We start from the raw sequence: 13413 nt of genomic DNA, 5'->3' as shown, positions 1-13413 counted from the left end.
ATAATAATTAAGTATTCTGTTAGAATTTAATGACTATACTAATTATATTTTAGATTTTTTATATTTAAAATGAAATGTTTATCTTGTATTTGATTGTGTTTATCTGTAGTTAGCTACATGAATTCAGATATGGAATGAAATCGGATAAGGATGAAATCATTTAGGGATGAACGGGTTTAAGAATTTTTAAGAGTTTTAGCCAAATGCTTTATAAGATAGTATAGATATAATAACTTAAAAGCTTTAAATGTCCTATGAAATTTTAAGTGGTAAACGTATCCCTTCAAACCTCTTGATCTTAATCCACCCTCTATCAATGGTTCATATTTTGGGGGTTTTAAGAGGTTTGTTAGCAAAAACTATTTATCTTTTATATTTTTTATAAAAAAACATTTATATTATATATTTGCATTTGTTTGACCGATTTAGATTTCAGACGTAAAAACAAACAATCTTATTGATCCAGATTTCAGATTTTAGGACCACCTCTTATAAATCAGAAGTGAAATTAGACTTCAGACTTCAACATCTCTTAAAAGACAAACGCCATCTTAGAAATCCTTTAAAATTATATAAGAATGTTTTATATTTCACGAGATTTCATAGGGTTTTTGTTTAAAATTATCTAAGAAATATTTGTTTTGTAGTTATTAATTAATAAAAGATAATTTCATTATTTTTATAATTGTTTATTGTTACAGAGAATATCCAAATTTTACAAATCAAACACACTAAAGGGTTGTTTGTTTACCTCTTAATGGTTTCATTAAGAGACAACATCTGAATCATTAAGATGTGAATATTGTTTGACAAAAAAAAAATATGTCTCTTAATGGTTCTAAAACCCTCTTAGTGATTTTATATCCTAAGCCTCCCTTCACCATTAAGCGCCCTAATTTCATTGTAAACAATTACTAAACAATTATATTTTATTTTGCACTATATCATGAAAGTTTCTTAATCATTCTGACCACTTAATCATTTTGCACCAAACTATTCAGCAACTGCCAAACAACCGCTAAATATTCAAAAATCTTTTCATTAAATTCAAATATATCAAAAACATTTTGTCAAACCAAATGCTTACTTAGAATATGTATATTAAGGGACTGTTTGATGGTTGCTGAATGGTTTGATGCATAATGATAAAATGATCAGAATGATTAAGAGACTCTCATGATATAGTGTAAAATGAAACATAATTGTTCGGTAATTGTTTATAATGGAATTAGGGCGTTGAATGATTAAGGGAGACCATGATACAAAATCATTCAGAGGGTTTTTAAACCATTAAGATGCATATTTTTTTGCCAAACAAGATTCACCTCTTAACAATTCAGATGATGCCTCTTAGTGAAACAATTAAGAGGTAAACAAACAACCTCTTTAAACTATGTTTTTGGTCTCACGGGTTGTTAAAAACTGTTGTTTTCAACCTTGTTATTTAAAATTTATTACTATTTTCATCCCTGTTATCTATAGTTCATTGATATTTTCGTCCATCATACTTAACAGTTAGTTACTAACAGAGTTAATCTCAAGGACCGGAAATTGCAATATTGCAAACCACGAGAATGAAAACCATAATTTTGAAAGCACATGGACGAAAGTAACAACTATTAACAAACCACAAGGGAGACGCAGGGGTTGTGTTGGTCAATGCTGAATAAATGAGAATACGAGCGCTTACCGTTAGAAGTCAACACTGTAATTTATTTTATCTTGCAAGATTGTAGTACATCAAAATGGTATCATATGCAACAACTTACCTCGTAAGCACTTAACCGGGTCAGAGTCGTGACCATCACTTGCCGAATAAGACTCTTCATCTTTATCACTGCTCTTATCGGGTAAGATATTTGACCCTTGCCATGTTCATCCGGTAAGAAAAAATACCCAGTAAACACTCACCGGATAAGCGTTTTAGTAAACGACCACTAAGTCTATTACACTACATAAAATCAAATAATTTATTTTATTTTTATTCTCATTGATTACTGATTAATATCTGTAACCAAACACCTCTGTAGTTTACTGTTCATTGTTATTTCCGTTTCTTATATTTAGCATTAAGCCACTGACAGAGTTAATTTCAGAGACACAAACGACAATAAAAAAACTACAACTCTGAAAATACAAGGACTAAAATTGCAATTTTTAAGAAACCAAAGGGGTGAAAAACGTAATTTACTCCATTTTCAAAAAAGTTTCTTACATTTGAACCCTTTTCGATTTAGGTCAAATAGAACACAAAATTGGCGCCTTAAAACACTTCTTATCGTGTCGACACTTTCTCCCAACTCCCAAAATCGAGCACCCACTGAGTCCACCATGAACCCTAGAGCTATGGTGAAGCTTTCTCAGCTCCTTAATTCCAGGTAATACTACTACTATTGCCACCAAAAGCGTCTGTTTATCTTCTTCTTTGATCCAGTTGTTAATATATTTTCGGTGCTTTTTTCCTTTATTGTGTTCATCCATGTTCATATGCATTCATTTATCGATTCATAGTGTGTATAATATGTGGTTATAAGGCTATAAGCTGTGTTTCTCTGCTCTATCCATGTAGTTGCTGCTGTGAATGTTTTTGATTTTGCAAATATTGTGGTTACTGTTGGTACATGAGGGTTTTGAAGCTGTTAAACCTATAAGTTATTTGTAGTGATAGGTGCAATGAATTGATGGGTGTTGTTTACGTAGAGATAAAAATCCTAAATGATCTGGTAAAGAGTAAGGGTTTGATTGTTAGCAGCTTAATGAGCTTAAAAGGAATCACAACATATTTGGACAACTATACATGACTCTTTGGTAGCAGCTTAATGATGTAGAAAGTGGCTTATTCAGTAAGCTTCTAGGGGGAGCTTTGTACAGAAAAGCCAAGTTTTTTCTAAACTTGCCCCTCCCATTTAAAAAACACGCTCCTTCTACCTATGAAAAAACTCCTCATAAACAAAAATCTTCCCAATACATACAGATTAATCCACACAAATGATTTTATTCATTAAGGACTTAATGGAAAACCAACCAAACAGCCTCTAAGAGAGTATAAGGGAAATCGAGGCATTAAGCAACTGAACTTTGAGTAAAATCCTACATTCTGTACATGGTTTTGGGAGTGAAGATAACATAACTTGAAAGCAAAGATGAAATTGGCTAGTGGAAGTGATTTCTTCATAAATGGAAATATTTTATGGTTAAACTTGACCTTTTTGAACTTGTGATTGCAATGGTGTGTTAGTGATTATGGATTGATTATAATGTAATGTGGCAATGTGCTCAACTAGTGGTACGCTTATACGGTATGTTGGCCTTGATTATGGCCTCACAACTATACTACTTTAATTTGATTCCTGGAACCACGGATGGACCCACTCTATAGCATATGGTGGCATGGGCAACCACTTTGTTCCTCCGTCGTAGTGTAAAAAATTATAGGGTCGTGAAAGGTGCTACCGTATCATTTTGTTGTGTGCAACCATATATATTTTGAAACTACAATAATGACACAAGTTTTCTTTGGTAGAGTTAGTTTGCATGGCTTTTCTTCTACTCTAGGCGCAGGTTCGAATCCTATTTGGGTCATTTTGTTAGTTTTTAGCTTCTAATTTCAGATTTATTATGTTTTTGAATATTTTTTGCAATAAAAGACTCGAGCACAGGACCTCATATACGTAAAGCAAAGAACTAACCAACAAAAAAATAATGATTTTGTGAAAAATATCCCTATCTTCGTTTCTTGTAGTCAAATGTTGACAGTAACACCATTTGAAAAATTCCTAGGTCCGCCTCTGCCTGGAACAAATAGTTGTGCAGATCATAAAGCATATTTGAATAAACCAAACCTGACCAAACCCACCCGGTAAGTCCCAGTTGAAAGTAGGGTCGGGGGTGGGGGTGGAATGTATTGATCTCTACCCAAAAGAGTAGAGCGGATGTTTCTATGAAAACCCCATGGCCTATGAAAAAGTGTTTGAAAAATAATTTAGTAAAGACCTGAGTGCTTTTGAAGGTTTCACAAAATAGTTGGAAGAAATTGAAAAAAAGGAAGGAATTTTCCAACTGAAATGAAAAATGACTACTGAAATTGCATTTGGGACCAAAAGGTAAGTTTCGATGATTTTTTGAGAAGAATACCCAAGACTAGAGAACATTTAAAAAGGTAAAAAGAAGGTTACACAAGCAACTAAGCAAGTTCAAAAAACATAGGAGCCAATAAATACAGACAAACTAACTTCCCTCTATCGATCTTAAGGCTCTGAAAACCTATCTATCGGCTCCTCAACCCTCTTCCTGTCTCACCTTCTACATCTCTGATCTCTCTTCCTCCCAAGTCCCAACAACGATAGTTACAGGTCGCTACACATAGTCTGATACTCGAGTCTTGTGTATCCAAGAACTCATATCAGAGGTCATGTCCTCTCGGATAGTTACAGGTCCCTACACAATCTTACACAAAAGATGCTGCATTCCTTTGCTTTACACTCCATTATAATCTCATACAAACCAAGACAGATCCAGAGCTGAAAAACAGGAAAATGATAAAGCAGAGAAAGATTTTAAGAAGCGGAATCGGGCCTCGAGGCGTTTTCTCTCAACGAGGCAAGGGGTAAGCCTCGAGGCGGTTCGAGGCGGAAATATATATACTAGTATATATATATAGGGGACTTTTCATTTAAAAATCATGTAATTCTAACAAACTTTACAAACCAATCTTAGCCGTCTATCAAGTCTAATAAACATCTGATTTTATTTTGTTTCCTAATCCAAAGCAATGATCATAATGAATGAACCTTATCATCTTCCATATATATCTCAATCATAATTAATGAATAATGATAATTGTCCATATATATCTCAATTTTTTTTTGATTAACCTGGATATCCAGCCCCCTACTATGCGAGCCGACTAATCCCAGGGCGACCACCCGCTTCGCGGGTAGCCCGGAAACACTGCATTTGAACCTCCATGGCCATAAGGGGATTTTTATTCCTTCTTGAATTCCAACCTGGGACCTCCAGGCACTTTTGACCTTTGGAGCCCAAACTCAAACCAATTGTTTCCTAATATAATGGTTTTTATGATTTGTATTTGAAACCACCCCTATATAATATATACAGAAAATATATTTATACCAATCTGCATTTCACTGCTTATACACAAAATATATGCAATCTTTATATACACACGCACTGGAGTACTAGACACAATATATACATATATCATACTAAATTACTAAAACAATCTATATACACTTTTTTCAATCACGAAATATAGATATAGTAACAAAGATATATATTAATATGCTCATAGCTCACAGAAGAAAAAAATAAAAAATATCAAGAAGGTGGGAGAAGAAAGGACAACAGATGAGTGCAGGTAGGGCCTAGGAGAACCGGAGAAGAACACAAAGGTTTTCAAAGAAGAAATCGAGAAGGTTTCAGTCATTCTTTTAAAACTTTAGCCTCTGTAGCGCGGTGTACCCCTCTCAACTGCCTTACTGCCTCGGACCACCAAGGCGTACGGTCGTCTGGGACTTGAGAGGCGCCGCCTCAGGTGCGATTTTGGACCGCCTCGAGGCATACACCTCGTACGCTTTTTAAAACCATGAGCAGAGGAACCTTAATAAACCATAGGGAACATGTTTGGTTTGGTTTTTAATAGCTTCACCTAAAAAGATGAAATACTGAACATAAAAAATTTGAGGTTAATTACCAACTAAAAAGCAAAATTTGAATCTAGCAATTAATCTTGAGCCAGAAAGATACTTACAGGGACGCTGGGTGAAAATTGATGTGCCCGTAGGGCTTGTTGAAGCAGATAGGAGGAACAAATCTTGCTAGCAGCACAATGGGAAGGGGTGCTGTGATGCTGGCGACAAAAGGGGAGGGGAGTGGAGAAGCGGCACAAAGTAGTTGGAGAAGCAGGCAGAATCATGGTCTCCTGGAGGAAACATGCGGTAGGTGGAGTAGTGGTCTACTGCCGACAGATGAGGCTGTGGCAATTCGTCATTAGGGGTGCGTTTGGTATCCATACAGGATAAGACAGAACAACTGTTCAACGTTTAGAAAGACAAAGCATGATAGGATAGAACAGATAAAATGACAAATTTACTCCTAATAAGTTGTTTATATTTTTTGATTATTTATTAAATTATAATAAAATAAATATTTTTTATAACAAAAGATATCATTAGAAAGTTTTCGTCAAAACGGTTAAAATGACACAGAAATAAAAAGCTTATGTAGTTTCTGATTTTTATTTTATACCTTTACTATATCGTTTTTTATTATTAAAATTTAATAAATTGCATAAATTAACCAACATATAGAAACCGACCGTATAAAAATAATATCTTGAGGACAGTAAAGTGGAAGTTTAAAGAGCATAAAATATAATAAGTAAAATTTAAAGAATGAATAAAATGTAAAGAGGGAGGTGTATTTGATGTTTTAGAAGAGAATTAAGTTTTATTTTAAGGTTATATTGGTAAAATATAGGTCTATTTCACCTTGTTCCATCGGGTGGGGGGTGTAACATGCCTGTTCCACTTCGTTCTTGTATGTTCCACATAAAAGTCCTGCCAAACATGGAACAATGATCCCTGTTCTGTTTTGTTCAGTGTACCAAACGCACCCTGAGTGTCTTTTGAAGGCACCGTGGCATTTGTAGCGGGATAGGGTATGTATTTTTTAGGTTTTTGCGTCTCCGCTTGTGATCTTGTTTTGTACTTCTATAGTCGTAGGTGTCGTTTCATCTTCTGAATTAACAAAGTACTTTTTGGTTCCTTTTATTTTACAGATATATCTATTCAGTACTTGCAAAACATCTTTTTTTTCTAGTGTACAAAGTCCTATGTGACACAAAACTTTGAAATAGGGAAATTCAAGACATTGATGCTTGCTATCAGTCAAAAAATGTAACAATACAGCTACCAATCTTTTATGGTTTTGTTTTTTGATTGTATATGAGATGCTGGTGCTTTTGGTATATGAGAAAGCGACTCTAGGTATATTTTGTGGAACCGGCCTTAGATAGGAGCTCTTGGATCCATGAGATTTGGGTAGCAGAGTAGGGGTGGGGGAGCTATAGCTAGCGTAGTCGGGTGGAAGGGAGCTGGAGAGGTGGGGGGGGGGAGTTAGCGTTACTGGATCAGTAAGTTGGACTAGGGGTGTCTATTTTTCTTTCTCTGCTTATGTTTCTTTCTCTGCTTATGTTTCTCGTCTACCTGCTTCTATTTTTTAATTTTTTTGCATATCTACATTTCTCGCTGTCACGCACTTTTCACAAGTCGGGGCCTTAATGGAAATAACCGCTCTACTCTTTGAGCAGAGGTTAGGTCTGTGTGTATTCTTACCCCTCCCATATCCCACCTCGAGTGGAGACATACCGAGTTCGTTTGGTTTGGTTTTCATGCTGGTGCTTTTGGTATAAGAAATGTTAGGGTTGGAGAAGTGTCGTCTCATGTGTTGAGCAAGATGGTCAATCGTAGAGATTTATGAATTCTCAATAGGGATGTTTTTTCTTCTGTAATTTAATCCAATATACCAACTCTTGTCTTCGATGTAGTATATACTTCATTTTATAAGTCAGCACTTGCCAGAGTATGCTGCAATGTGAATGGTTCACTGAAAAAGCATTTTGGTAATTGTTGATTCAGGAACAAGTTGTCTCAGCATAAATTACTTGGGGAAAGTATTGGAAATTGTTTCAAGTTGACTTCCTCTGCTGCTGGCATTTCTACTTCTAGACAAAGTTATGGTGCTGATGGTATTCTACACCCATCTCTAGTTTCTTCTATAGTTCATAGTGATTCTCATGAAACTGATTGAACATTGTATCCATCTTCTGATTATTCAGGGAAGATTTCCGGCCGAATATTTGCAGACTATTCAATTTTCAAGGGCAAAGCTGCACTATCTGCTGCACCTGTTCTTCCTACATTTAGTAAATTGGACGTATGATCTGCAGTCTGTCTTTTTACTGCTAATAATAATGCTAATGTTAGTGAATGACAATATTGATAATTTTTGGAGTGAATATTTAGTCATATAGGGTGCGGTTGGTACACTATACAGGACATAATAGGGATCACTTTTCCACGTTTGGCAAGACTTTTATGTGAAACAAAGAAGAACAAAGTGGAACTGGCGTGAAAACTATATTTTACCGACATAACTTCAAAATAAAACCTAATTCTGTTAAAAAGCATCAATTATGCCTCCCTCTTTACATTTTGCTCATTCTTTAAATTTTATTTATTGTATTTTATGCTCCTTAAAGTATAACTTTACTGTCCTAAAATATTATTTGATACGGTTTCTATATTTTGATTAATTTATGTAATTTAAGAATATTATAATAATAAAATAATATAGAAAAGGTATAAAAATTAATTGAAAACTACATAAACTTTTTATTTTGGTGTCATTTTAATAGTCTTGGCGAAGACTTTCTAATGATATATTTTGTTATAAAAAATATATAACAACTCGTTAGGGGTAAATTGCTCATTTTATTTGTTCTGTCCAATTAAGTCTTACCAAACGTTCAACAACTGTTCTGTCTGGATACCAAACACACCCATAACTCATAAGAGTATGTGAAGTCAAAACCACTAAGAATGATGCCTCTCACCAAAGTAAAGACGACTCTTGCTTGTATACCATGAATTAACAATGCCCAGAATAATAAATTATGTATCTTAATCCACATTTATTCAAGAATCAAATTTAATTTGGTTATCAAATTGGAGCCACCTTGTATATAATAGTGAAAGTAAAAAAATTTATCAAATTATTTTTTTATCATGAAATAGAGTTATATTCATATAATATACTGATTTTTTTTTTTGTTATTCAGTCTGGTTATACAAAAGTAGAACGGCGTGGCACTATTATGCTGACATTCCGGCCTGCTATTGGTGAGCGGAAATATGATTCAGAAAAGAAACAGGTAACTTGCCATATGGTCCTGTACTTCTTTTATTACCTTTTGGGTGTCTTACGTCTTACCCTCTGCCAAAGCTGCCAACAAAACGCTCTCCCTTGAAATTTTTTTCATTATATTTCCTGAAATGTTCTTAGGTTCCATTTGGTTTGAAGGATTCGATTGGATTTGGAATTGAATTCCATTCCAATCCATGTTTGGTTTGAAGGATTTCCTCGATTTGAAATTCCACAAAATAGGATTTTGAATTTCCAACGGGGTGCTTGGTATTTCACGGGATTTCGTAGGATTTATATGTAATAATGTTTTAATATATGTTAAAGAACATTTGTTTTTGTAATAATCAATTAATAAAAAAGGTAATTTAATTAATTTTATAATTATTAATTTGTTATTGAAAATTATTTATAAAGAATGAAATTCAATTCTATTCCAAATCCTACAAACCAAACACACCAAATATTCCAAATCCAAATCTAAATCTCTCCAATTCCAAATCCTTCCACATAATCTGAATCCCTCAAAACCATTCCATCAAACCAAACGCCCCCTAGTGTCAAAGTCTAATACTAATTATGCAGCACCTTATCATCTAGATTTCAATAACTAAGGGGCCGTTTACCAAACCTTTACCGGCAAGAGTGAATACCCTCACGTACCTTATCATGTAACATTCTTGGCCATTAAAACGGATTGTTGGACCCGAGTCCTTACCGGGCAAGAGTCTTCTCCTTGCTATGCCTCTTACTAGGCAGGATTCTCGATCCTTGTCATGCTCAGTGCTCACTCAGTAAGGTAACTGACATCCACTGGGCGCTTACTGGATAAGTGTTTGGTAATGGCCCATAAGAGAAGTATTCGACCCAACATGTAAAAGTTTAATAATTATTTATGTCAAGGAAAGATGTAGTGATGAGAATATAAACGCCTGATCTTCAAGTATAGAACTTCAGTGAATCTTTTCATCGACTGAGTTGGGTTTTCTTACTTTTGTCTTGCTGTTTTTTTAGTTTTTCTGTAATTTTTCGTGGTGCGAGGGTTTTTGATGGAAAAAGGGTGTCGAGTGTGGTGAAGTTACAAGAGGGCAATGGAGATCCTTTCCCAATTGTTGCCGTTGTTTTCAGAACTTGGCTAGACTGTACATTTTCTACTTGCCAAACTGTCTAAATTGTTTGATTGTGATGCACTAGGTTTCCAACTATGAGCAATGCATTATTTTTAATTATAATGTGCCAATTATTACTTTGAAAGTTTATCCATTTTCTTTCGATTTAACCCATTATATATTGTGTAGTTGTTTGCATTGTCAGTGACGGAAATTGGGTCCTTCATAAGTTTGGGTCCGCAAGATTCTTGTGAATTTTTCCATGATCCATCAATGAAGTCAAGGTAGTCCTTCACTACATATGGTTATATATGGTCAGGTTCAATAAAAAAACACAAAAAAGTTAAAAACCTCATCTACACGGTATGCACATGTGCATACAAGTAATTTGTCCAGTATGGACATGTGCATTACATGCACAGGTGCATAGAAACCAAGAAACAACTTCAATTACTTGTGCACATGTGTACATAGTTTAGAAGAATGGTTACCAGGGTGGCAGTGTGTTTCTCAGTTTTTCATTTTTTTGGGGTTTTCCCCTGAACCTCCCTATATATTGTGAAATCACTTTTTTTTTGTTAGTCATTCTCTCTTTTAACCGGAGGTTTTGACTTCTGATGATACAGGGATGCAGGTCAAGTGAGGAAAAGCTTATCGATTAAGCCAATCACCGATGGTTATTTCATTTCTTTAAGTAGGTTATCTATTTCTTCCTAGTTCTTAGTTGCATGCTTAGGTTATAATTCTATAATCTCTCACTAAAATTCTTGAATTTATAGTGGAGCAAAATATATTCACATTCCATCGATTTCTTTGCAGGTGTGACGAACAATGTCTTGAACCGTACTGACCGCTTTACAGTTCCTGTAACTACAGCAGAGTTTGCAGTTATGCGCGCAGCTTTCAGTGTACGTATTCTAAGACAACTTTTTTTTCCTTCTGGTAATCATGTGTATCTGGGCCAACTTACGCTCACCGACTAATCTCCTGGGCGACCACCAATGGCCTGGAGTAGTGAACCACCATGACCAAAAGCCATTGGTTGCGCCTGGATTCAAACCCGGGGAGGATGAGATTTTCTATGTATCCTGCTTACTTGCTGTAGATGTTAAAGAACATTAGGTGCGTTTGGCACATGAGAGTAGATAGGATAGGACAAAAACTCATTGTTCCAAATATGGCTCGATATAGGACTCGGACAGAGTGGGACAAAACACAAAAAGTTCTAATCTACCCTCATTTGATATAACCCTCGCATGATATCTGGTATAATGATCACAACCATCCATTGGCGCTGCAACCACCGCTCGCCGGCCATCTCCACCACCGACAACCACCTCTACCTTCACCAAGCCTCCGCCAATTCAGAAGGACCTTCGGAACCAAATGAAACATAGTTTTTTCCCCTTGTATGAAGTGGGTTCCTTTGAATTACCATCAATTATATCAAATTTCCTCATTTGAATTTGGTACTAATATATACATATATATAGTGTACAATTGTCTACGAATTAAATGACTTGTATATTTATTTGATGTGTCATTTATAACTACTATATGATATATAAAAACATTGAACAGGATTTAAGGCATATGAACATTTTAACATTTTTGTCATGCTCTATCCAACTTATCAAACACTATATAGACAACTTGTTTAGTCTTCTTCTAGTCGTACCAAACACTTGTCTACACAACTTGTCCGCTCTAATCCTGTCTTCATGCCGACTGCTACCTTACTGCATAGATGAGAATATATGAATAAGGGATTGTTTGTTAGCAGCTTAATGAGACCCACAACTTATTCGATCAACTATATGTGATTGCGTGGTAGTGGCTTAATCATATAGAAAGTGGCTTATTCAGTATGCTTCTAGGGGAGAGATTTATGCAGAATGCCAAGTTTTTTCCAAACTTGTCCCTCTCAATTAAGAAACACGCTCCTTCCATCTATAAAAAATCCTACCAAACAAAAACCTTCTGAATCTATAGTTTATACAGACATATTAACCATACAGGACTTAATGGAAAACCAACCAGACAGCCCGTAAGTCTGCTGTAAGTCCTCTTTGATCTGTCCCAACGGTAGAGGTGTGGGTGTAATCCATAGGAGTGAGGTCTTGGATTCGAGCCATGGCACCATTTCTCTGCCAATGTGATGCATGCATTGATTACCTCCCCCATGAGGACTGTGGGACCGGTGTGGTGGGGCCATTCCAGAGGATGTGGTGGGATATCCCATCTGCCATGGGTTCGATTCCAAGCGTCCACAACAATGTGGCCATTGAGTTTATCAAGACTGATCTCTTACAGTCGCAATTTGTCGGGATTAGTCTGGACATAGCTCAAGACACCCTTCCAAAGAAAAAAATAGTCTTACAAATGGTTATTTTTGCTGTTTGTTGATTTTGAAATGCAGTTTGCTTTGCCTCACATCATGGGATGGGCACATAGCACCAACCAACACTCCAATAATGTCGGTCAGGATTTTTCGAAGGTGCATCCACAATTAGCAGCAGCTTCGGAGTGGGATAGGTGATGTTTTCATGTCGTTTACATATTGTTATGTTTATCTGCAATTTACGAGTTATGAATTGTTCCGAAACCGAAAGGGTAGGAGGGGAAATTCCATTAAAATGGGTATGGTTTTGTTGGGGTTGTAGCCTTGTAGGGTTCAATTTATAAAATGTACTTACAAGTGGAACTAAGATATATCTATTTGCATTTCTGGTTGGTGTTAAGTACCTATGATGACATAGGGAAGGTTTGAAAGTATATTTTTATCTACGCATTTCACCACTCCACCGGAAATTCCCTTTGTCCATACGGTACTCCAGTTTGGTAGCTTCCACCACTTGTCCAGAGTTGAACCCTGAGATTTGACGGCGGACTTAAAAAGCCACCTACAGACGCTTTACACCCAATCATTCTGGATAATGTGTGCATCCTCTGTGTTACCGCGACTGTTGGCATAGAGTTAGCCGATGTTTATTCCCCAGATACCGTCGTTGCTTCTTCGGGAAAAGACATTTGAAGTATATAAATTTATATATGACAACATATAATCATATATGTTCATCTTTTTTGGTTATTTTTGGTGATGTATGAATCCTTGACCTCTAGGGAGGTTGACTCTACCAGTAGCCTACGTAGTACTAGACCAATGACCGTTCAATAGATATGAAAGTATATGAGTATTTGGGTTGTGTTATGGTAAGACTGGAAGTTATGGTGAGAGAGATAAGAAGGAATTTTTACCGTTGGATCAATCATAATTGAAGATCAACAATAACAAGATGCACCAGATCAATTTCTCATGAGGTGTGCGTGAGATTAAAAGTAATCAGCGGTCCATGTCCCT

The 13413-nt window shown here is 35.8% G+C and overlaps 1 protein-coding gene across 1 annotated transcript; it reads left to right on the top strand.

The window, feature by feature from the left end:
* Window positions 1-2246: 2246 nt before the first annotated feature.
* Window positions 2247-12855, top strand: LOC112509545 (single-stranded DNA-binding protein WHY2, mitochondrial). Its single transcript, XM_025114549.1, has 8 exons — window positions 2247-2378; window positions 7659-7768; window positions 7859-7956; window positions 8861-8953; window positions 10242-10336; window positions 10679-10746; window positions 10872-10960; window positions 12472-12855. The coding sequence occupies exons 1-8, from the start codon at window positions 2332-2334 to the stop codon at window positions 12589-12591; spliced, it is 720 nt and encodes a 239-aa protein (XP_024970317.1). The 5' UTR covers window positions 2247-2331; the 3' UTR covers window positions 12592-12855.
* Window positions 12856-13413: the final 558 nt, after the last annotated feature.

This window comes from Cynara cardunculus, assembly GCF_001531365.2.
Source record: "Cynara cardunculus var. scolymus isolate 2C chromosome LG 3, CcrdV1, whole genome shotgun sequence".
Classification (NCBI taxonomy): Eukaryota; Viridiplantae; Streptophyta; class Magnoliopsida; order Asterales; family Asteraceae; genus Cynara; species Cynara cardunculus.
This window is presented reverse-complemented; position numbering and strand designations above follow the sequence as displayed.